The 22300-nt window shown below is 50.2% G+C and overlaps 1 protein-coding gene across 1 annotated transcript; it reads right to left on the reverse strand.

The window, feature by feature from the left end:
• Positions 1-694: 694 nt before the first annotated feature.
• RUFY4 (RUN and FYVE domain containing 4) lies at positions 695-21848 on the reverse strand. Its single transcript, XM_074398671.1, has 12 exons — positions 21681-21848; positions 20389-20540; positions 20170-20276; positions 18946-19071; positions 18565-18671; positions 18067-18210; positions 17576-17645; positions 15561-16205; positions 14771-14877; positions 8691-8837; positions 1914-2024; positions 695-1326 (listed from the first exon to the last, which is right to left on the reverse strand). The coding sequence occupies exons 2-12, from the start codon at positions 20432-20434 to the stop codon at positions 1227-1229; spliced, it is 1710 nt and encodes a 569-aa protein (XP_074254772.1). The 5' UTR covers positions 20435-20540; positions 21681-21848; the 3' UTR covers positions 695-1226.
• Positions 21849-22300: the final 452 nt, after the last annotated feature.

The raw sequence follows: 22300 nt of genomic DNA on the forward strand, positions 1-22300 counted from the left end.
TGGGATCCATCAAGAACTATGGTGGTTGGCAGGGAAGGACAGAGAGGTCCAGTTCTGTACCTTTGCCTCTGCCCTGCCCTCCAAACCCAGGTGTCCTGGTGGGAATGGGGTGGGGGTAACAGAAACTCTCACACACTGCTGGTGGGAAGGGCCCATGTACCACCTCTTTGGGCAACAGTTTGGCAGTTTCTGAAAAGTTAAACATAATGACCCACCCATGTCATTCCCAGGTATTTACCTAAAAGAAATAGGTGTATGTCTACACAGGAGAAACCTAAGAGAAACAAATGTTTAGGTCAGCAGAGGCTCATGGGAATCTTATTTGTAATAGCCCGAAGTTGGAAACAGCTCAAATGTCCAGCCACAGGTGAGTGCAGGCATACCCATGCAGTGAAATGCCACTCAGCAATAAAATACATCGTTGATACATGCAGTAACAGGCACAGATCTCGACATTGTTAGGCTGAGCAGAGGAAGGCAGGCAATGAAGAGGGTGTATTGCATGATTTCACTTACATAAAATGCCAGAAAACGCACATTAGCCTGTGGTGACTGAGAGCAGATCAGTGTTTGCCTAGGTCTGGAGGGAAGGGAAGGGAGGGAGGCCACAGAGGGGCATAGGAAACTTTGGGGCGGATGGATATGTTTATGAAGATGGTTTCACTGGTGTTGATTACAATCCAAACTCATCAAATTGTACACTGTGATGTTTATTATATGTCAATAGTACTTCAATGAAGCTGTTAAACATAAAAAGAAAAACAATGACACTAACACAGATTCCTGAAGCTGACTCTCAGACAGGAAGCTACTGAAGAACCCAAGCCAGTGCGGGCATCACTTCTCGTGAATCAGGAAGGGTGGGCACCGCCGCTGGGTGAGTGGGGAGCGTGGAGAAACGTCAGGGCTGCTGGGGTCTCATCTACAGTCATGGACATGCTGAGCCCAGAGGGACTTTAGAGACAATGGAGCCTGACTCCTCATGTTAGAGAAGCCCTGAGCACTGAGGGTTTTGCCAAAGTCACCTGGCTCCTTGTGGTAGCTGCAGGGTTGGAACCACCCCCCACACCCTCCTCTGCTCACAGAAGTGCAGGTACCTTAGATCTTCAGTGTCTAGAATTAGGAGTGGACAAACAAGAGGGCTGGGAAGAGCTGGGGGTAGGGAGTGGACTAGGGGGAGTGGGCAGGAGGGTGGGAGGCCGGTCGTGAGCTGGTCTTGGTCTTGGTCAGGCGACCTGGACTTCTCCCTGGGCGCAGGGTGGGCAGCAGCGGTCTCTCTTCTTATAATCTGCAGAGCAAGCATGGCAGAGAAGGCCTCCACAGAGCCTGGAAAGCAGAGGCAAGGAAGACTGGGGTGGCCTCTGCAGATGGCACTTCCCCAGGTGGGTGCTGGGGTCATGGAGTTCCAGCCTCTTCAGGGCCACCTGAGACATCCGTTTCTCATCTCTCAGCAGAATGGTCCTTGGTCTGTCTCAGGAGGTATGCCCTTTCCTGAAGGGTATCCTGATGCCCGACCCTTCCAGAGCCTCCACCTCCACATGGCAGCTTCTCCTGGTGGCTCACTTTCCGCTCTCCTGAGGCCGGTCCTAGCACAGTGCTCACAGAGGAAGGACAGGGAGCAGATTCCGCTGTAGACACTCCCTTCTAGATGAGAGGCTCATTTCTGTTGGCTCTTGGAGGGGGACCCAATCCTGCCCCCCCAGATCCCACTCCTTATCTGACCCTTCTGCTCTTCTCCTTCGTGGCTCTGCTTAGTGTTGGAAGCCAGATGTGGTAGAATGAGTGGCCAGCTGTAAGTGGCCTTTTATAAACACCCAGTTCCTTTGTCTCTCTATTCCCTGGGGTGGGTGGGAGCTGTGAGCTGGTGGAAACTGGGCTGTCCCAGAGGGAGGATTCTGTGCCCTTCCCTTTACCTGCATGGATACCGCCGAGACAATCGGCCAAAGATCTTGCTACAGGCCACACAGCACCCAGGGGCCATGGAAGAGAGATGCTGGAGCCTCTGCCACAGGCGTTCTTTCTCTCTGATGGGGGATGGAGGTGGAGAGACACAGAGAGACAGAGATCAAAATATAGAAATGGGAAATGACCCAGACAGAGAGACCAGACAGAGGGAATCACACAGAGAGGAGGAGAGAGACAGAGAGGGTGATGGAGGGAATCACATGAACACACACAGAAATAAAAAGAGATTCAGAGACAGGGACAGAAATGACAGCAGAGATACAGAAAGAGACACAGCAATAAAGAGGGATGCAAAGAGGTACAGAGAAAGATGGTTATTCGGCGGGGCGGGGGGGAGTGGACAGAAGCAGAAAGAGAGAGTGAGAGAGCAAGAGAGACAGAGAGAGAGAAAGGAAGTCAGAGGATTGGAGGGAGACAGAGAGTGACACAGAGAAGTTGAGAGATATATAGAGTTCTCCCTATAAATATCTCTGTTTGAGAGAGACAAACAGAGAAAGAGACACAGAGACAGAGAAAATGGAGACAGAGGGGGAGAGAGAGATATAGAGACAGTTGGAGAGATAAAGAGATACAAGGGCCAGAGAAAGAAGAGAGAAATGAAGAGACACTGAGAGACACATATGAGAGATGAGAATGCATCTGACATCTGGCCTCCTCTTTGCCCAAAATAACTTTCACCCATGATTTAAAGACCCATTATTTGAGCACAAAGGAGTGCTCCCTGATCACAGAGGCCTCTGGGGTTTCTTGCTCCAGACACAGCACATCTTGCCTCTTGTCTCTTATCTGGCACTTAGTACAAACTGCCTTGTATTTATGTGTATGCCCTTGCAAAACTAATTTCACTGCTTTTTTTTTTTTTTTTTGAGAGGATCTCACTTTTTTGCCCAGGCTGGAGTACAGTGGCATGATCACAGCTCACTGCAACCTCTACCTCCCAGGCTCAGGTGACCCTCCCACTTTAACCTCCTGAATAGCTGGGACTATAGGCATGTGCCACCATGCCTGGCTAATTTTTTGTAGAGATGGGGTTTTGACATGTTGCCCAGGCTGGTCTTGAACTTCCGGGCTCAAGCCATCCACTTGCCTCAACCTCCCAAAGTGCTGGGATTACAGGCATGAGCCACCGTGCCCTACCTTCACTGTCTTTTGAAAGGATGTTTAGGAAGATGGGTTGTTTTAAATTTTTATCAAAATAATACATACACATAATTTAAAAATCAAATCAAACAAAAGTGTTCTTATCAAAAGGCAATAGATACTCTCCTGTCTCCTTTTTATTCTCAGTGGCAAACCATTTCTGACATCTTTTTGCTTTCTCTCCTTGAAATTACTTCCATATTTTAGAGATACGCTCCTGTATCTCCTTCTTTGCCAATAGAGAACATTTTCTATAGAACTCCTTCCTTTGATATCAGAGGATTTAGTTTATTTATTACTATCCTCACTAATGTACCCTCCTTCTAATGTAGTTGTATTCCTTTTTTTGGTTCCTCTATTGGCTACCATTGTAATTTTTTATTTTTATTTTTTGAGACAGAGTCTTGCTCTGTCAGCCAGGTTGGAGTGCTGTGGCATGATCTTGGCTTACTGCAACCTCTGCCTCCTGGGTTCAAGTGAGTCTACTGCCTCAGCCTTCCAAGGCATGTGCCACCACACCTGGCTAATTTTTGTATTTTTAGTAGAGATGGGGTTTCAGCATGTTGGCCAGGCCTGTCTTGGACTCCTGACCTCAGGTGATCCACCCACCTCGGCCTCCCAAAGTGCTGGGATTACAGGTGTGAGCCATTGTGCTCAGTCTACCATTGTAATTTTTACAGAATATACTCACACATTTATTTCTTCATCTACTAACTACAGGTGGTGTCCTTATAACTTCTGTTCCGTAATATGACGATGCCAGCATCTCTTCCTTTCAATTCACCTCTTTCCTCCACCTTCCAACTTGTCATCTTTTCTCACAGCATCCAAAATGGTAGCCGCTATCCAACATGTGGCTATTTATGGCTATTTATGTTTAATTTAATTAAAATATTAATAAATAAAATAAAACTTCAGTTCCTTAGTTGCACCAGCTCGATATTTCAAGTGCTCCATCTCTGCATGTGACTACCAGCTACTATACTGGTAGGCATAAATATAGAACATTTCCTCCTTTACAGAACATTCTATTGGATTCTATTCTATACATCATATTGTTCAGGTGGTAGCATTTATGTTCTGTTTCTATAATTATATAATTGCTTTCTGTGCTTTTCTTTTAAGTTGATTCTAACACTGAAATAATTAAAGAATAATGTTTATATTATTAGATTATATATATACGTATTTCTTCCCAAAGAGCTGAGATGCCTTCTGTAACATTTTACTTCCTGGAAGTCTTTTGGTTTTCTGGGAGTTTTTAATTGCCTTTCTTTGTTCCTGGCATTACTTGCCTTTAACAGATTATTTTCCTTCCAATTCTTCACCTTTTCAAGTCTTCTCTTGATTCCCTTTCTCTCCAGAGACCTTTCTCCTGGATCCTTGGTCCTGCTACAGTCTAGACTGACTGCTCCCTGGGCTTGCTGCCCATTTGCTGTCATCTTGGGAATTCCCTTTTCTTCTCTCCTAGGCTAGAGCTATTTTTTCCTGAATTCCACATCTTCTCCTTTCTTGGCTTACTTCCTCGTTTTTCTGGAGCACATCCTCAACTAACTTCCTATGCAAGGGTATGTGGGAGGTAAATTTTCTGAAACCCATCTATGTGAAAATGTCTTTACTCCCCCACCTCCCCGACTTAATTCATGGTTTTTCTGGAAACAAGATTCTAGGGCAAAAGTCAATTTTTCTCAGAACTTGAAAGGTATTGCACCATAGACTGTGTGGTTGGATTCTACTTCTTTTATAGGTGATCTCTTTTCCTAGACAATCTTAAGACATTCTTTTTATCTATGTTACTGAAATTTCATAATGATGTATCTAACTGTGGGCTTTGTTTTGGTTTTCATTTCTTTGCTTAGTGAAATCTTCAGATCTGAAGATCTGTGTCCATCAGAACTGTAGAATTCTCGCATGTCTTAATTTTTGGTATGTTTCATTTGATTCTGTCCTCACAGTTAGAAAGGACATTGGAACTCAGAGACTGATTATCTGTATGTCTAATTATTTCTCTCCTGACTCCCATCTCTCTATGCTTTTTATTCTACTTTCTGAGAGACTGCCTCAATTTTCTCTTCTAATCCTTTTAGTGAATTGAAACAGTTCAGTGATCATAATTTTAATTTAATTTTTAATTTCCAAGAATGTTTCTCATCTTTTGACAGATGCTTTTTATAGCATCCTGTTTCATGGAAGATGGATCTTTTTCATTTATCTTCATGTCTTCCCTTTATATTCTAGACTCTCCTCAAATATCTGGGGATCCTTGGTTGTCATTTTATATTTAAGAAAGAGGCAATAAAAGCTGTTTGGAGCTTGAACATTGGACAGGAATGGTTGACTAGTGGCTTCCCTTTAGGGTGGCTGGGCAGGGAGCTACCTGCTATAACCAGACTCCCAACTGCCAGGACAAACTGGTCTTTTATTTGGGGCATTTAAATTCATTTAGCGAAGGATCTTTTGATCGTTTGCTTGGGAGACAGGCCCCTGAGCACGTGATATTCTGCATGTGGGGAGGCAGGCAGCAGGCAACAGGTATGGACTGCTCTTTCTAATGACTTTATTCCTCACCTGACTTCTATCATCTGTGGCTCTGGGGATCTCTGAATCTTGCAGTTCTAAATTGAGCTTCACACAGTATCCACTTTTCTATCCATTTTCCAGCTTCTGGAAATTAGCTGAAATCTCTTCTCTTTGGTTAGCTCCTCCACTTTTCTCTCTGTTTTAAGTTTTAGTCTTTTACAGTCATTTCAGAGAAATTTCAGGATGGAGAATAGATGAGATGTGGCTAGTCCACCATCCTGATGCAGAAGTCAACCTTGGTGGCTATTGTTTTTCTTTTTCTTTTTGTTTTTTACTTACGGTCCTATTTTTCCATAAGCTTCTTCCAGGGACATTGTATTACATAGATTAATGTTTCCTGTCTGATAACCTGTGATTAATCACCTTTGCACTGGGAAAAACATTTTTCCCTGCTGATGGACTTGTATATTTTCTTAGGATGGAAAGTGAGACTTAGTCACTTCCGTCTTTCCCTTTTTGATCCTGCTACCAAGATGCTCACTGCTGACTTCTTTTTTTTTTTTTTTTTTTTTTTTTTTTTTTTTTTTTTTTTTTTTTTTTTATGAGACGGAGTTTCGCTCTCGTTACCCAGGCTGGAGTGCAATGGCGCGATCTCGGCTCACCGCAACCTCCGCCTCCTGGGCTCAGGCAATTCTCCTGCCTCAGCCTCCTAAGTAGCTGGGATTACAGGCACGCACCACCATGCCCAGCTAACTTTTTGTATTTTTAGTAGAGACGGGGTTTCACCTTGTTGACCAGGATGGTCTCGATCTCTCGACCTTGTGATCCACCTGCCTCGGCCTCCCAAAGTGCTGGGATTACAGGCTTGAGCCACCGCGCCCGGCCTTCACTGCTGACTTCTAATGCTAACCCTAATCGTAACACTTTGGGGATATATGCTTTTTGTTTTCTATTATATGTTCCATTTAATTTTCTTTCTTTCTTTTTTTGAGACAGAGTTTCACTCTTGTCAGCCAGGCTGGAGTGCAGTGGCACAATCTCGGCTCATCGAAACCTCTGCTTTTAGGGTTCAAGTGATTCTCCTGCCTCAGCTCCCAAGTAGATGGGATTACAGGCTCCTGCCAACATGCCCAGCTAATTTTTGTATTTTTAGTAGAGACAGGGTTTCACCATGTTGGTCAGGCTGGTCTCAAACTCCTGAACTCAGGCGATCCACCCACCTCGCTCTCCCAAAGTGCTGGGATTACAGGAGTATGAGCCACCGCACCTGGCCATGCTAATTTTCTTTAACAATCACATGTATATATCTTTTATTGTTACATGCCTTAAATTATTTCATGAGGTCAATACTTCACTTTTTTTTTTTTTTTTTGAGACAAAGTCTTGCTCTGTCACCAGGCGCCAGCCTGAGTGCAGTGGCGCAATCTTGGGTCACTGCAATCTCTGCCTCCTGGGTTCAAGCAATTCTCCTGCCTCAGTCTCCCAAGTAGCTGGCACTACCGGTGTGCGTCACCACACTCAGCTAAATTTTGTATTTTTTAGTAGAGATGGGGTTTCACCATGTTGGCCAGGATGGTCTCCATCTCTTGACCTCGTGATCCACCTGCCTCGGCCTCCCAAAGTGCAGTACTTCACTTTTTATATCTCTCTTCCTCCCAATTGGAGAAGTTATTCCTTAAATTATTTGTTTGTCCTTTCCAAGCGGATGTCTCCTTTTTCTCACCTTTAATACCATTTAGATTTTGTGTAAGCGGATTTGATTCAAAATGACCCCTCACCTGAAATCCTAGCATTTTGGAAGCCTGAGCCAGGTGGATTGCTTGAGGTCAGGAGTTCAAGACCAGCCTGACCAACATGCTGAAACCCTGTCTCTACTAAAAATACAAAAATTAGCTGGGCATGGTGGCACATGCCTATAGTCCCAGCTACTGGGAAACTGAAGCAGGAAAATCTCTTGAACCTGGAAGGTGGAGTTTGCAATGAGCCTAGATCATACCACTGCACTCCAGCCTGGGTGACAGAGTGAGACTCTGTATCAAAACAACAACAACAACAACAACAACAACAACAACAACAACAACAAAACAAAAAAATCCCTTAGGAACTTTCCAGTGTTAATGGAAGCTGAGCCTGAGTCTGCTGGTTTCCTGTTTCCTGAGCTGTGTGAGAGGATAACCTACATCTGTGAATTCTCTTTCTCCTCAACTCAGGGCAGAAACGATGCTTTCTACATCTCCCCCACCTCTCAGTGAGCTTAGTGGTTTGGAGCTGACCCCGGTGAGTCTAGCTTCTGGAATCTAGGACAGCTGACCCAGGGCTGGTCCACAGGCCCAGGGTCTGAGGAAGTCCCGTGGGCAGGCAGGTGTAAGACACGTGATCACCTCTGGGTTCTCACTGGTGTCTTTTCCTCCTTCTCCCAATTCCTTCTCAACCCATGGTTCCTTTCTCTTCTCCTAACCTTAGTAGGTGTGTGTATGTGGGGGTGGGTCTGGGTGGGGATGTGCATTATTGTCAGGGAACGCTATAGAATTTATATGCTATGTGTCCTAGGTGACCAAGTCTGCCTTTTTTTTTTGAGAGGGAATCTCACTCTGTTGCCTAGGCTAGAGTGCAGTGCTATGATCTTGGCTCACTGCAACTTCTGCCTCCCGTGTTCAAATGATTCTATTGCTTCAACCTCCTGAGTAGCTGGGATTACAGGTGTGTGCCACCATGCCCGGCTAATTTTGTATTTTTAGTAGAGATGGGGTTTCACTACATTGGCCAGGCTGGTCTTGAACTCCTGACCTCGTGATCGGTCTGCCTTGGCCTTCCAAAGTGCTGGGATTACAGATGCAAGCTACTGTGTCTGGCCAAATCTGCCTTATTTCTGAACCTCAGTTACCTTATCTGTAAAATGGGGATAACAGCAGGGAGTGGCTAAAAGAAACAGAAGAGTTAGCATATATAAAAGGTCTAGAACCCTGCTTGGGAGCTGTGAGTGGAATAGAATTTTCACACTCTGGGCTCCACATCCCTTACCATTCCCCTGTCTGTCTCTCCTTCCCCACCGTCCCCGCCCTTACTGAATCAGTTCCAACACCCGCCTCTTCATGGCCTGGACCAGGTCCCGGTGCCCTCCAAGCTCCTCCTGGTACATGGCGTCCCTCCTCTCAGCCTCCTCTTGCTTCCGCTTCAGCTGTGCCTGCAGCTCGACTCTCTCTTCCTGACACCTGGGTACAGAGAAGACGAAGTGCTCAGGGAAAAAGCTCAGCCTTTGTGCCTGAGCTAGGCTGGGCCTCTGTTGGACAGGGAGCCCAGGAGAGATGCTGGTGATGCCCTCGGCAGCTGAAGTCCATACACACACATGTGTGCACACACAAACACTACAATACACACCACACCACACACAAAACGCACACACAATACAACACGTAACACAACAGACATAACACCCAACAGAACACATATATACAATACAGACAACACACACAACCCCCCACATATTGAGACACACACAATACCACATATAACACCTATACACAACACAGCACATATACAACACACAATATAACACATACATACAGCTCAACATATATACAACACAACACAAATGTAACCCATACACATAACAACATTCACACAAAACACAACACATACACACAACACAAAACATAACACACATGATGCACTCACACAATACAACACATAACACAACAGACACGCTACCCAACAGAACACATATACACACATGCAACATATACACACAAGACAATACACACAGCACAACATCCCCTACATATAACACACACACAATACAACACACAGCACACAAACAACACATATAGACAATGCAACACATACATAAAACACAGCATAACACATACACACAACTCAAGGTATGCATGACACATATGAAACCTGTACACATAACACAGCACACACAAACACAACATATATGCACAACACACCACACAGTACAACACATTCTTTCAACACAACATACACAGACACACAACACAACACTATAGGCACATTCATAATTCACACACATAACACAATACATCATACATACCACACACAATCATAATCCCACACACAATGCACATGCATAACATGCACGTACAACACACCAGACACAATACAATACAACAAAAAACACAACACAAAATATACACAACACACAGCACACACATGCCCACAACACAACACACACCCTAATACACACACAGTATAACAGAATACATACACACAACACAGAAGACACACTTACAACTCAACACACATATAATGTATACACACAATACATACACACACAACACACCACACATCACAACACACATAATGTACATACAACACAATACACACAACACAACACATATAAATGCACATACCACACACATAAACAGAACACAAACAACACAACATATACACACATACTTGCACAACACACAAAACAGACATCCATAATGCAGACACATAACACAACATGCATACAGTGTGCATGCACTGCAACCTCTGCCTCCCGGGTTCAAGCGATTCCCCTGCCTCTGCCTCCTGAGTAGCTGGGACTGCAGGCACCTGCCACCGTGCCTGGCTAATTTTTTGTATTTAGTAGAGACGGGTTTCACCTTGTTGGCCAGGATGGTCTCAACCTCCTGACCTTATGATCCGCCCGCCTCGGCCTCCCGAAGTGCTGGGATCACAGGCGTGAGCCACCACACTTGGCCCCTGCTTTGCTTTTAAACATTTCCATTTAAAATGTAACTTTCTTGACAGGTATGGTCACCATCCTGGCAGCTCTCTGGAGGGAAAGCGGATGCCTGGGACCCCAGGCTGGATGGTCGGCGACCAGCTGGAAATAATTGTGTGTGGAAGGGAAGCAGTGTAGGATTTAGGGTGATGCTTTGCTTTAAAGTATTTTAAAAAGTTATGTTACATTGTCTTCTCAATTAAAAAAGTAATAGTAAAAATATGGCTTTCCTAAATTTGTTTCAGTGGGTTTGGTAGCTTCTCAGCTCCACTCTTGGCCTTTCTTTTTGTCTGCAGTGGTTTTCTGAAAGGTTCCGAGAAGACGACTAGACTGGATATAAAAAAGACCTGGCCCCAGGGCCCAGCCTCTGGCTCAGCTGGGAGGCCCCTGGCTCAGCTGGGTGGGCGCTGTGATGGCGGGTGGCATGAGTGAGTCCCTGTGTTCAGGGTTCATGTGCGTCTGTGTGCCCCTGTGTGTCCTGGGGATTGAGCGTGTTTGAGTGGAAGAGGCTTGCAATAGGCTTAACAATGAATTGAACATGTAATTTTAACACCCCCTTTTAGCACGTTGCTGGGAAGAAAGTTGGGTGGGCCATGACATCAAACTGCCAGCAGCCCAGTCCCTGACATTCCAGAGTTCAGTCACTGCAGCCCTAAGAGGCTTCTGGTGCTCAGGCACAGAGCAGGGCCATGTTTTGAATTTTAATGAATGTTCTAGTCTTTTGGCACCTCATTTCTTAGCTGCTGACTTTAATTTTCCTGAGTCAGTTTACTTACCGGGTGATCCTGGGCCCTTAATGTGGTCCACCGTGGTGTGTGCATGTGTCTTTGGGGTGGCAGAGAGCACTCCCTTACCACCTGCTGTGTTCCAAGGGATGTGTAGGTGCCAGGAATAAAGCAGTGCCTGTGGATCTTACAGTGTTTGGGGCAGGGGCGAAATAAATGATAGACCTGTAAAATAGCGAAACTAAGTACTATGACGGAGACAAAGGAGAGGCTCAGACAGAGACCAGAGAGGGTTCTTGGAGAGGCTTCTCAGATAAGGTGAAACGGAAGCAGATCCAGAAGATGAGAAGTCAGGAATATAGAGGCAGGCATGGGCACATGCAAAGGTCTGCAAGTTGGAAAGAGCTGAGCTTGTTTAAGGAACTGAAAGAAGATGAGAAATCCGGACTGCCACAAAGGTCAGTGGGGGGCAGGGGAGGCAGGAGGGGAGCGGGGAGCTGGGCAGGACCTGAGCTGTCCGCCAGTGGCCCAGGAGAAGTGGATGTTAATCTCGGTGAAATGGGGAGCCCCTGACGTATTTTAATTACAGGGTGACGAATACTCCTAGCAAACGAGGGGGACATGGAAGGAATTCGTTTCCTGAGCACTTACTATATGTCAGGCCCGGGTTTAGCGTTTTATAGCCCCATTCATTTAGTTCTCACAATGTTGTGCAACGGATAATATGATCCTCATTTTACAAGGGAGAAAATAGAAACTCAGAGAGGGAGTGACACTTGCCCAGGGTTACACAGGGTTACACTTGATGAGTGGAGGGAGCAGAAATCTAGACACAGGCTTGCCTAGGTCAAAACTCTTTTTACCTCCCTGCACCTTCATCCAGGTAAGGCCCTGATCACCAGAGATTCCTGGCACTGTCACCAAGTGGGCAGCAGGTGGGAGGGAGGGAGGGAGGGAGGGAAGGATGCTGATGGAGGCTGGCGGACTCAAAGGAGCTCAGTGCTGCTGTGCAGGGGCTGGGGGATGTGTGATATCTGCCTAGTTCCTCATCCTGAGGACCTCTTCTGCTGACGCGTGTCCTAATTGCTTTCGCTCGAGAGGACACCCACCTGCTTGGAAAGATGGCCCCACAGAGCATCTGAGCTGGGAGGAGGAACCTTAGCCACCCCACTGTCTCCTTTTGCAAATCATGGACCTAAGGCTCAGAGGGCCGGCCACTGTCCCCAGGGGCCCACAGCCAGAAAGCCGTGAAGTGGGTGTTAGACGCCCCATGCCTCAGCCCAAGCCCACGGACTTGCCCTGGGCCTGCTGCCTGCAGGTCGGCTGTGGCTGACTTCTGCTCCCAGCCTGTGCTCTGCATGGGGGCTCCCACCCATCAACCATCCGTCTGTCCTCCACACCACAGCCCGAGTGAGCCTTTAAACGCTGAAGTCAGACTGAGAAACGCCCCACTCTAAACCCTGCCCCAGCCTCTGGTGGCACAGGGAAGAATTCCAGTGCCTCACTCAGCCTTTGAGGCCCCTGGCTCTGGCTCTGCCCCTCTCCCCTCTGCTCAGCCACCCCCTGTGCATCTGGCCTGCCTGTCCACAAACGCATGTCTTCCGGCCGTTCCCTTAGCCACAGCACTTCTGACTAGATATTTGCAAGGTCCAGTCTCTCACGTGGTTGGGACGTCTGCTCAAATGTCACCTCCTCAGAGAGGGCTTCGTGGCCCCCAGTCTGAATGACTATCCTGTCTTTCTTCAGGCCCTTCGCTGCCTTTGTTTTTCTCCCTAGCATCTATCCAATGGGCATTGGATTGCTATCTGTTTATCTGTCCCAGGTCTTCTAGAATAGGCTTGGCTAGGTTTGTTCACCACACCTGCTCATGGCCATTGTAGAGGCATAATAAGTGTCTGATGGAATGAATACGTCCCTCGGCCCTTCTATTCTCTGTTGAGGAACTCATGACCAGCTTGATGGCCACCGGCTCCTTTCCTGGAGTGAGCTTTGTATTTAGCTCCCTGGCTCCCAGGCATCAAGGGAGCACATCTCCTTCTGAGCCTCAGGGTCAGCTGTTACTCACTGTCCTTACTCTGAGGACTCCAGGATAGATCTCCCATTCCACGCTTCCCTCCTGAGCTCCACGCTCAACTGCCTGCCCGGCAGCCCCCATCTAACACGTCTAACAGGTGTCTGAAACATAACGTTTCAAAACCAAGCTCTGAACTTTCCCCACAAACCTGCCCTCTCACAGCCCACACACTTCAGTTAATGGTGACTCTAGCTTTCCAGCTGATCAGGTCAAAAAACTCAGAGTCATCCCCGACTTCTGTCTTTCCTTCAGACTGCGTATCCAATTCTTTGGGAAGTTCTCCTTCACACTGGATCCAGAGCCCAGCAGCTTCTCCTTGCGCCACGCGGCCATCATGATCTGAGCACCCCGACTCTCCCCTGCACAGCAGGGTCCTCACTGGACTCTCTGCTGACAGGCCAGCTCTGCTGGGCCTATAAAACACATGTCAGGCCAGGCGCGGTGGCTCAGACCTGTAATCCCTACACTTTGGAAGGCTGAGGTGGGTGGATTGCCTAAGGCCAGGAGTTTGAGACCAGCCTGACTAACATTATGAAACCCCATCTCTACTAAAAATACAAAAAAAATTAGCCAGGCATGGTGGCGGGCATCTGTAATCCCAGCTACTTGGGAGGCTGAGGCAGGAGAATTGCTTGAACCCGGGAGGTGGAGGTTGCAGTGAGCCAAGATCGAGCCACTGTACTCTAACCTGGCAACAAAGCAAGACCTCATCACAAAAAAAAAAAAAAAAAAAAAAGAAAAGAAAAAAGAAAAAGAAAGAGAGAGAGAGAGAGAGAGAGAGAGAGAGAGAGAGAGAGAAATTGAGACCTGAGAGACTGAGTGGGGAAGGTAGAGACAGACAGCGTGCCATGGGCCCCTGAGGTCACTGTGAAGATGGAAGATGAAGACGCCGGATGGTGTGAGACACAGAGCAGGAGAGACAAAGAGACTGAGGTGCAGGCATCCGACGTGCTGCCTGAGTGAGCACCTGAGCCCTCTGGTCTGGAGTCAGCAGCAGGCCTTGAACCTCAGCTCCCAGCTAACTAGCTAGTGTCGGCATATTGTGCGGCATCTTTGAGCCTCAGCTTCCTCCTCTGTAAAATGGGGGCTCTATAGAACTCATCTTATAAGGATGTTAGGCAGAAGCACCTGCAGCAGCGTCCTGGACATAGTAAATGCTCAGTAAATGATAGCTATGAGTATGAGAGGTGAGAGATGGCCTAACAGGAAGAAGCAAATGAGACATAAAGAAACTGAGTAAAAGACGGAGACAGAAAGAGATGGGGAAAAGAAGCCCAGAAGAGCAGGAAGGCAGAGAGGGTAGAAAAGAGAGAGGAGCTGCCTGGGGAGGCAGCAGAGGGAGGCAGGGGTGAGGGTGGGAGGGAAGGAGGCCAGGAGCGGGGCCTGTCCTGGGGCTGCTCTGGGAGGCCTGTGAGAAAGGGAGGCACAGGGGAGGGAAGGTGGAGCCCCTGGGATCAGGAGCAATGCCCTGCAGGCCTCAGATCCCAAAGGTGTGCCCAGCCCAGGGCCTGGTGCATGGGAGGTGCTCACAAGACCTCACTGGCTTGACCGTGATTGACAGCAGGACTCAGGGAGCACTTCCGGACACCCTGTGCTGTGGGTTGCCAAGGTTACCTGCTGAGCTGCTCCCGAAGTGCCTGCAGCTCCCCCTCCTGCTCCCTCAGCAGCCGCTCCTGGTGCTGGGCCTGCTCCTCGGCCTTCTGGAGCCCAAGTCTGAGGCTCTGAGGAGTGGAAGGAGGGGAGGAGGAGACTGAAGGAGGAGGAAAGAGACCCCAAAGCTGGGGCTGCCCTGAACAACATTCCTGAGAGACCCCAGGCTATGCCCCAGCAGGGATGGGGCAGTGCTGAAAGCTGTGATCCCTGGCTCTGTCCTATGCCCTGCTTCTGGGTGAGTCTGGGCCGCTTCTTTCCTTCTTCATTGAAGGGTGGAAGTTGCAAATTCAGGAACTTGGAAGTTCCTGGGTGGAGGCTAAAGGAAGGCTTGGTGACAATCTTGGGTGACCTACAGGAGAAGCATGTACCATAGGAGCCACTAGGAGGGCTCTGCACCAGTAGGACTTAGATTTGGGGACATCCTGCCACCATGAGGATATGAAACTGGAGAGGAGGTGGCTGCCTGGAGGAGCTGCCGGGAAGGGATCTCAAACTCCAGTGCCTACTGGGGCTGGGCAAGAAGTATTGCTGAATAAAGTAGGGCTAGCATGGGGCAATAGGGGAGAGGTGGATTGTGGGGACCTGAGGAATGCATATGGCTTTCAAAGGCATCTCCAAATAATAATCCCGAGTGGGACAATAAAAATTGATCCGTGGGTGGGAGTGGTCTCTGGAGATTATTGCAGACCCTCATCTGTGGGCCAGGTCAGAGAGGGGCGAATAACCAGGTATGGCGCTCAACTGTTCTCACCTTGCCCACGCCCTGCAGGGACGCCTCAGCTTGCTCCTCTCTCCTGGCCACAAGGGTCACTTCTGTTTGCACTCGTGGATTCTCCGAGGTGGAGTCTTCCTTTGTTGTGAGTCTCTGAAGAGCCCAGGGCTCCCCCAGGACGCTAGAGCCCCCCCATCCCTGCCTGCTCCCTGCTATTGCTCCTTCTATGGTCCCTCTGGGGCTGGGGGTCAGCAGCCTCCGGATATGACACAGTGCTTCCACGTCACGAGTCCCATCTGTTGTTCTCTGACCCTCTGCACCCAGCAGAACCCCTGTGCCCTCAGCCTCCATCCCTCTCACCTCCTTCTGAGTGCCTGTAGCCCCTTTCCCCTGTCCCTGGGTGCTGGATATTGAGTTCTCCAGGAAGATCTCAATCCAGGGGACTCCTTCTGCCTGGTCTAGCTGAGGCGCCTCCCCTTCGGGTTCCCATGTGCTCTGGGGATACCTAAAGCTCCTGGAATTTTCTCCCTTCTTTTCCAAAGAGAAAGGAAGATGCCTTTGTTGCTGGGAGCTGGGCAGCCCCACCAACTGCTGTCCACTGGGCGCATCTTGCAGACAGACAGCTTGACGGGTGTGTGAGTCCTCCATCTGGACATTTTTGGGGCCTCCATATGTGGCTGGGATCTGTGGAGAGGACCCCAAACCAGCCATCCCTCTTAACTGACCTGGTGCAGTGATTAGGTTAGGCCATAGTGCTAATCTAATGGGCTTGCTAAATAGGTAGGTACTGGGTCCTCTCATGGAAACTTTGATTTATCAAACCCCAAATCTGACTTTTAGCAACACCCAGGTGATCTGAATCCCTCGCTTTGGTCTGGGGAGGGATGGCAGGGCATCCCCGTGTCCTTCTCTCTCTTCCCCCAGCCCGCAACCTTCTCCCTCCTGCACCTGGGTCTTGGGTATTGATCTGGTTCCCCCTAAGTTCCTCCTACCCCTTTCCTATAATCCTTCCTCCTGAACTTGAATTTGTGTTTCAGTTTTTTCATCTGCAAAATGGGAATGATAGTACCTTGTTTTAGGGTTGTGATGAAATCTCAAAAAAACCAACATTCAGCAAAGAGTGACCTCTCAAGAAGCCTTTTTGGCTGGGTGCGGTGGCTCACACCTGTAATCCCAGCACTTTGGGAGGCTGAGGCAGGTGGATCACAAGGTCAGGAGTTTGAGACAAGCCTGGTCAATATGGTGAAATCCTGTCTCCACTAAAAATACAAAAAATTAGCTGGGAGTGGTGGTGGGTACCTATAGCCCCAGCAACTTAGGAGGCTGAGGCAGGAGAATCCCTTGAACCCAGGAGGTGGAAGGTGCAGTGAGCCAAGATCTTGCACTGCACTCTAGCCTGGGGACAGAGCGAGACTCTGTCTCAAAAAAAAAAAAAAAAAAAAAGCTTCTCTGTGTTCCCATGTTCCTTTGTTCATTGTTCATGTCTGTGTGACTTACACTGAACTTGTACATTGCAATGCTTTTCTTTATGGTCTATCTCCATGAAGAGACCCCGAACTTCTCAGATCAGAGACCTAATAGTATCTGTACCTGGTGCCTGGAAGCTGGTGGGGGTGCAAAGTGTGCTTGTGGGATGACCGTAGTTTGTAAGGGATGGGGCTGGGATTCAGCCAGGCAGCCTGACTCTTCAGTCGCTTCCTGAACTGAACTGAGACGTTTGTCAATTGTCCAGTGCAGGGGACTCAGCAAAGGGTGTCTCTCATCTGTTTCCTGAAGCTTTCAGTGGCACGCCTCCCCGTCCCCCAGCGCTTTCTCCTCCTCTGGGGCCAGTGGCTCCAGCAGAGGGTGCTAGAGTTCCCTTTCTCTCCCGGTGTCCTCACCACCCCATGAATACGAGCCCCTCCCACTCTGCGGCTCCCCAGTCCCCTGCTCCACTTGCTCTGTCTGTCCGGTTGGGTCAGGGCTCTCCGTACACTCAGAGGGGGAAGCCTCAACCTGAGGGCACCAAGGAGACGGGGAAGAGGCAACTGATAGTGAAGGCAGGGCAGAGGCACCTTCTTTGGGGCATCTTTGGTTTTTCTGGGTCTCCTTCCCTGGGTTTGGGTGGAACTGGAGCAGCGTGACCTGAAAGTGAAAGAGGCAGGGGGACCCTGGGCCTCTGTTCGGTGGTGGGCTTGGTCCTTAGATGGAGGGTATCCCACCTTTCCACCCACCCATTCATCTCATGGCACGTCCTGCCTTCCTGCCCACCCACCCTCATGCATCCCATCCTCCATTCATCCGTACTTTCTCTCCCAACATCCCTATCCGTTCATCCTCCAGCCCTCCACCTCAAACACCGAGGAAATCGTGAGTGAGAGCATACGATGGTATGCCGTGAGTTTGCACTGGGAACATTGAAGGCCAGGAGGATCCATAGTCATGGAGCAAAAGGAGGTAGAGACAGATGGGGCTGGAGGCTGAGGGCTTGGGGCTTGCCTGGGACCCCCGGTGGCCATGGGACCAGGTGTCAAAAGAGCCTTGCCTCCTGGCTGCACCCACTCACTCTGAGAACATGGGCCAGGCTCCATCCAGGTCTGGCTGCTGCAGGTCTAACTCGAAGGCCACCCCATTGAGAGCATACAGAGAGTCCAGGATGTCTTCTTGGTGTTCTGGGCAGAGCAGAGGGCTCCGGGGTCCATACCATTCCCTGTGTTAACTGTGATCAGAACCCCTGGCCTTTGACCCTGGTGCTATTTCCCCTGCCCCAGCCGCCATCCCGACCCCAGCTCAACCTCAATGAAGCAGCTTCCACTACACCATAATGAGGCTGTTCCCCAGGTAGACTTGTGGCCTTCGGGAGCAGGAGGCCCCAGAACCCTGACGCTCCCAGTACTCCTGGGTTCCAGCCTCCTTCTGCCCTTTCTCCCTTGATTTTTCCTTCGTGACTCATTGTAACTATCCTTGATAGAAAGTCATCCACGTGGGGGTAAAGGAGGGCTCTTTGCAAAGGGGGGAAAGTGGCTCAGATGGCATCTGCAGGAGGATGTCCCAACAGTCCCACCTGGTGAGCTCTGGGTTCAGGAGGCAGAGCTGCAGGGCCTCAGCCAGCTGCCCGCGGGCCAGGCAGAAGCGGATGAAGGCACGGCCTTTCCCCAGAGGGGTCTTCAACTGAGGAGGGCACAGAGGTAGAATGGGGGGTGGTATTAGGACAGAGGACGTGCAGGCAGCACAGAGAGAGGACTGGAAGTGCTGGGTGATGGGAGGGGTGTGGGGGGCCTGAAGGGCACGGGAGGAGCAGGGTGCCTCGAGGGGTGCTGAGGCAGGGCTCAGGAGATGTGCAGAGCAGGTGAGGGTCTGTGGTCGGCAGAGCAGTGGGGGAAGAAGGAGCAGGCCCATGTCCACATCCACCCCGTCAGCCTTTTCGTCGCCTGGCCCTGGATACCTTGTCCTGAGAACGGACGAAGTGGATTGGCTCCATGTCCCCCCGCTGCCGTCGTAGGGCAGTGCAGAAAAAGTCCCAGTAATCCTTCCGAGGCCCCAGGAAGCTCTTCTGCTCTTTCTGGTCAAACTAGAACCAGAACGAGGCAAAGAAAGTGTAGAAATGCTTCCTCCTAGAACTCAGCCTGCATTCTAGCGTGTTGAGGACAGAGCTGCAAACAGACTGGGCATCCAGACCTAGCTCTGTCTTTACTGGCTGTGTGACCACGAGCAAGGTGCTCGACCTCCCTGAGCCTCAGTGTTCTCATTCATTCATTCATTCATTCAATCATTCAGAGGCCCTCATTGAGCACTTACTATGTTCCAGGCCCTGTTCTAAGTTCTGGGGATACAGCTATGAACAAACTGGCTTCGTGGAGCTTATATCTTCATAGGGGAGATAAGACAACAGATATCAGTGAAACGTTGAGTATACTAGCTAGTGATGATTGCTACGAAGCAAAAAAACAAAGCAGGGAAAGAGAGTGGAAGATGTGTGTGTATGTGTGGTGCGTGGCGTGTGTGGCACGTGTGTTGAAAATCTAGGGTGTCCAAGAAAGCCTTCCAGCTTGAAGGAGCTGAGAAAGGGTGCTGTGTATTCTGGCGGAAGAGCATCCTAGGTAGAGGGAAGAGCCCAGGCAAAGGCCCCGAGGCAGGAACGTGCCTGGTGTGCTCCAGGGAGATCTGAGAGGCCACGGGAGCTGGAGTGCAGCAGGTGGGGGGAAGGCTGGCAAGGGAGGAAGTCAGAGAAGTAGGAATATGTGTGTTGGGGTATGGGGGGGATGGACATCAAGCATCTCAGAGGGTGAGTGTGAGGATTGAATAAAGCTGGGCATGTGGAGACTAAAACCTGACACATAGCAAGTGCTCAATAAAATCTGGTACTGGTCATGACTGGGGCTCTGACTAGCAGCAGGAAGGGCCAGTCCTAGGACATCCATGCCTCTAAAGCTTTAAGCAGTGAGGCTACCCCTAACCCTGGGACCCTTTCAACCCTGCTCTGCCCCACCTCGCTTCTCAGGCTGCAGTGACAGCCTCCAAGAGCGAGGTTAGGGGTCAGGAGGGAGAGGGAGATGACACAGTGTATGGTAAGGAAGGGGGCGCTGGCTCCTCCCTCATTTTTTGGGAATGTCCTGCCAGTTGTCTGGGTCTGGGGAGATGGATGGGGAAGGGGAGGAGAAGGTCCCACCTGCAGCAGCAGCTCCAGGCAGCCACAGAGTCTGTGCAGCTCAGCACTGGTGTCCGTCACCGGTCCCTGCCCATCCCCATAGCCCTGGAGGATGGCAGAGACGGCAGCTGGGGGAGGATGGCAGATGTCAGGCATCAGGAGGCCAGGCTGCTGAGGGAGGGCTCTCAGATCCTGACTTCTCCCGCAACTCAGTCCCAGAACATCTCACTGGACACTCACCTCTCAGATCCTGGGTGACCTTGAAGATGGCCCCCTCTTCTGCCATGGGCACTTGGAAACAATGTGATTCCTTGTGACTTGGACTGTGAGCCCAGGAAGGACCCTGGGCCTCACTGCCCGACTCTCTCCTTACACAAAGGAGGATGCAGAACCTACAGAGAGAAAGTGACTTATTTCGGGTGACACAGCGAGTTACCTAGTGGGGGGACATTCCAGCTCTATCTTGTAGGCCAGCGTGTGAAGATGACGGTGTGGCCTCCACCAATTGAGGAGTCCCTGGGTGACAGCACTGTGCTGACACTCAATGTCCTTGTCCCATTCAATCCCCACATAATCCTGGAGGTTATTAACTCCATTTTAGACCAGAGAAACTGGGGCACAGAGAAGGCAAGTCTTTATCCAGCATCACAGAGGTATCCAGGATTTGAACTCAGGTCTGTGTGCCCACAGGGCCTGTGTTCTGGGCCCCGATGTGGTGTGAGCGGCCCCGTGAGAGCTCACGTCATGTGGACACTAGGCTGGGGTGTCCCCTCCTTCCCCATGGAGGGCCCAGCCTTGCGTGGGTTCTCATCCTCCTCGAGACACCCTCTCATCGTTTCCTGGGCCCCAGCTGAGTGGAAAATGTGTGTTCTTTGAAGAGAGGGTGCAGAAGTAAAGCGCGGCCCCAGGGCTGGGGCTGAGCAGATGCTGGGTGTGTGTGGGGAGCAGGGCGCCTGGTTTTAATACTGCCTCTCTTTCCAGGGGAATCTCATCCTGCTCTCCTCCTGATGGGTCCTGGGGCTCAGAGGGAAACACTGTGGCCCTGATAGCTGGTGTCTTTATTCTGAGATCCTAGAGTCAAGTCCAGGCATGGAGTGGAAAACCCAGTTGTCTTGCCTCCCAGGCTGCAGCCACTGGAGTTTGGGATGGCGTGGCAGTGGTGCAGCGGTGGGATGCAGCGGAGGGGAAGGGAGAGGGAAACGGAGGCAAATGAGGGAGGTGGGTGGGGCATGGCATTCAGGGAGGATGGGTTCAGGAGTCCAGAGACCTGGGTCTCCATCCTGCCCTGGCTACACACTCATTGTGTGATCTTGGGCAAATCACTCACCTTCCTTGAGCCTCAGTTTCCCCACCTGTAGACCAAAGATTGACTGATGGTCTCGACAGCCCCTTCCATCCCAGATCCTGTGTGAAATCCACGAAGGGCTCCACGTGCCTCCTCCTCTCCTTATCTCTGTCATGCATTTTACTCCCCTGGCTCCAGGCATTACCCTCCTATCCCCATGAGTTCCGGGGCCCTCCCTGCTACTCACCCGGGAGGGCCTGGCTGGCTGGGGCACGACAGCGCGGCTCTGCTGCCCGAGTCCGTCCCTAGTGACTGTGCACTGCACAGCTGTCCCAGGGTTTACAGCCAGGGAAGTGACTCAGTTCCAACCCAGCAGCCTGGAGGGGGAACCTGGCTCACAGCGGAGGGGGAACAGAAGACGCTGCAGGGAAGAAGTGGTAGAGGCAGGATCCAGGGCGCTGAGGCAGAATGGTGAGATGGGGGATGGACCCCTCTCAGGCTGACCTGGGGTAGAGTCACCTGTTAGCCCAATGGGGTCTGATCCACTGTGGCAGCAGGGACTGCTGCTAGTTTCCTTTACGTTTCCAGCACTTGCTCTTGCCTTTCTTCCTCCTCGCCACCAGGGGGCAGAGGGAGGCCGTGGAGCTCCGCGCCTGCCCTTCCTGTGGCTGTTCCTCTTCCCTGCCGCTTGGTTGCGCTGAGGGCCGCGCCCCAGGGTGGGGAAGGGCGCGAGGGTCCCACCACGTGCCTCCTTCCTGTCTCCACCTCAGTCAGCTGAGCAGTCCCCATGAGTTCTGGTCACCAGTGCCGACCCCTGCAGTCCTGGTCCCATTCCCGAAGGGATGGAAGTGAGACCACCAGTGAGAT

Source organism: Saimiri boliviensis, chromosome 5, assembly GCF_048565385.1.
Source record: "Saimiri boliviensis isolate mSaiBol1 chromosome 5, mSaiBol1.pri, whole genome shotgun sequence".
NCBI lineage: Eukaryota > Metazoa > Chordata > Mammalia > Primates > Cebidae > Saimiri > Saimiri boliviensis.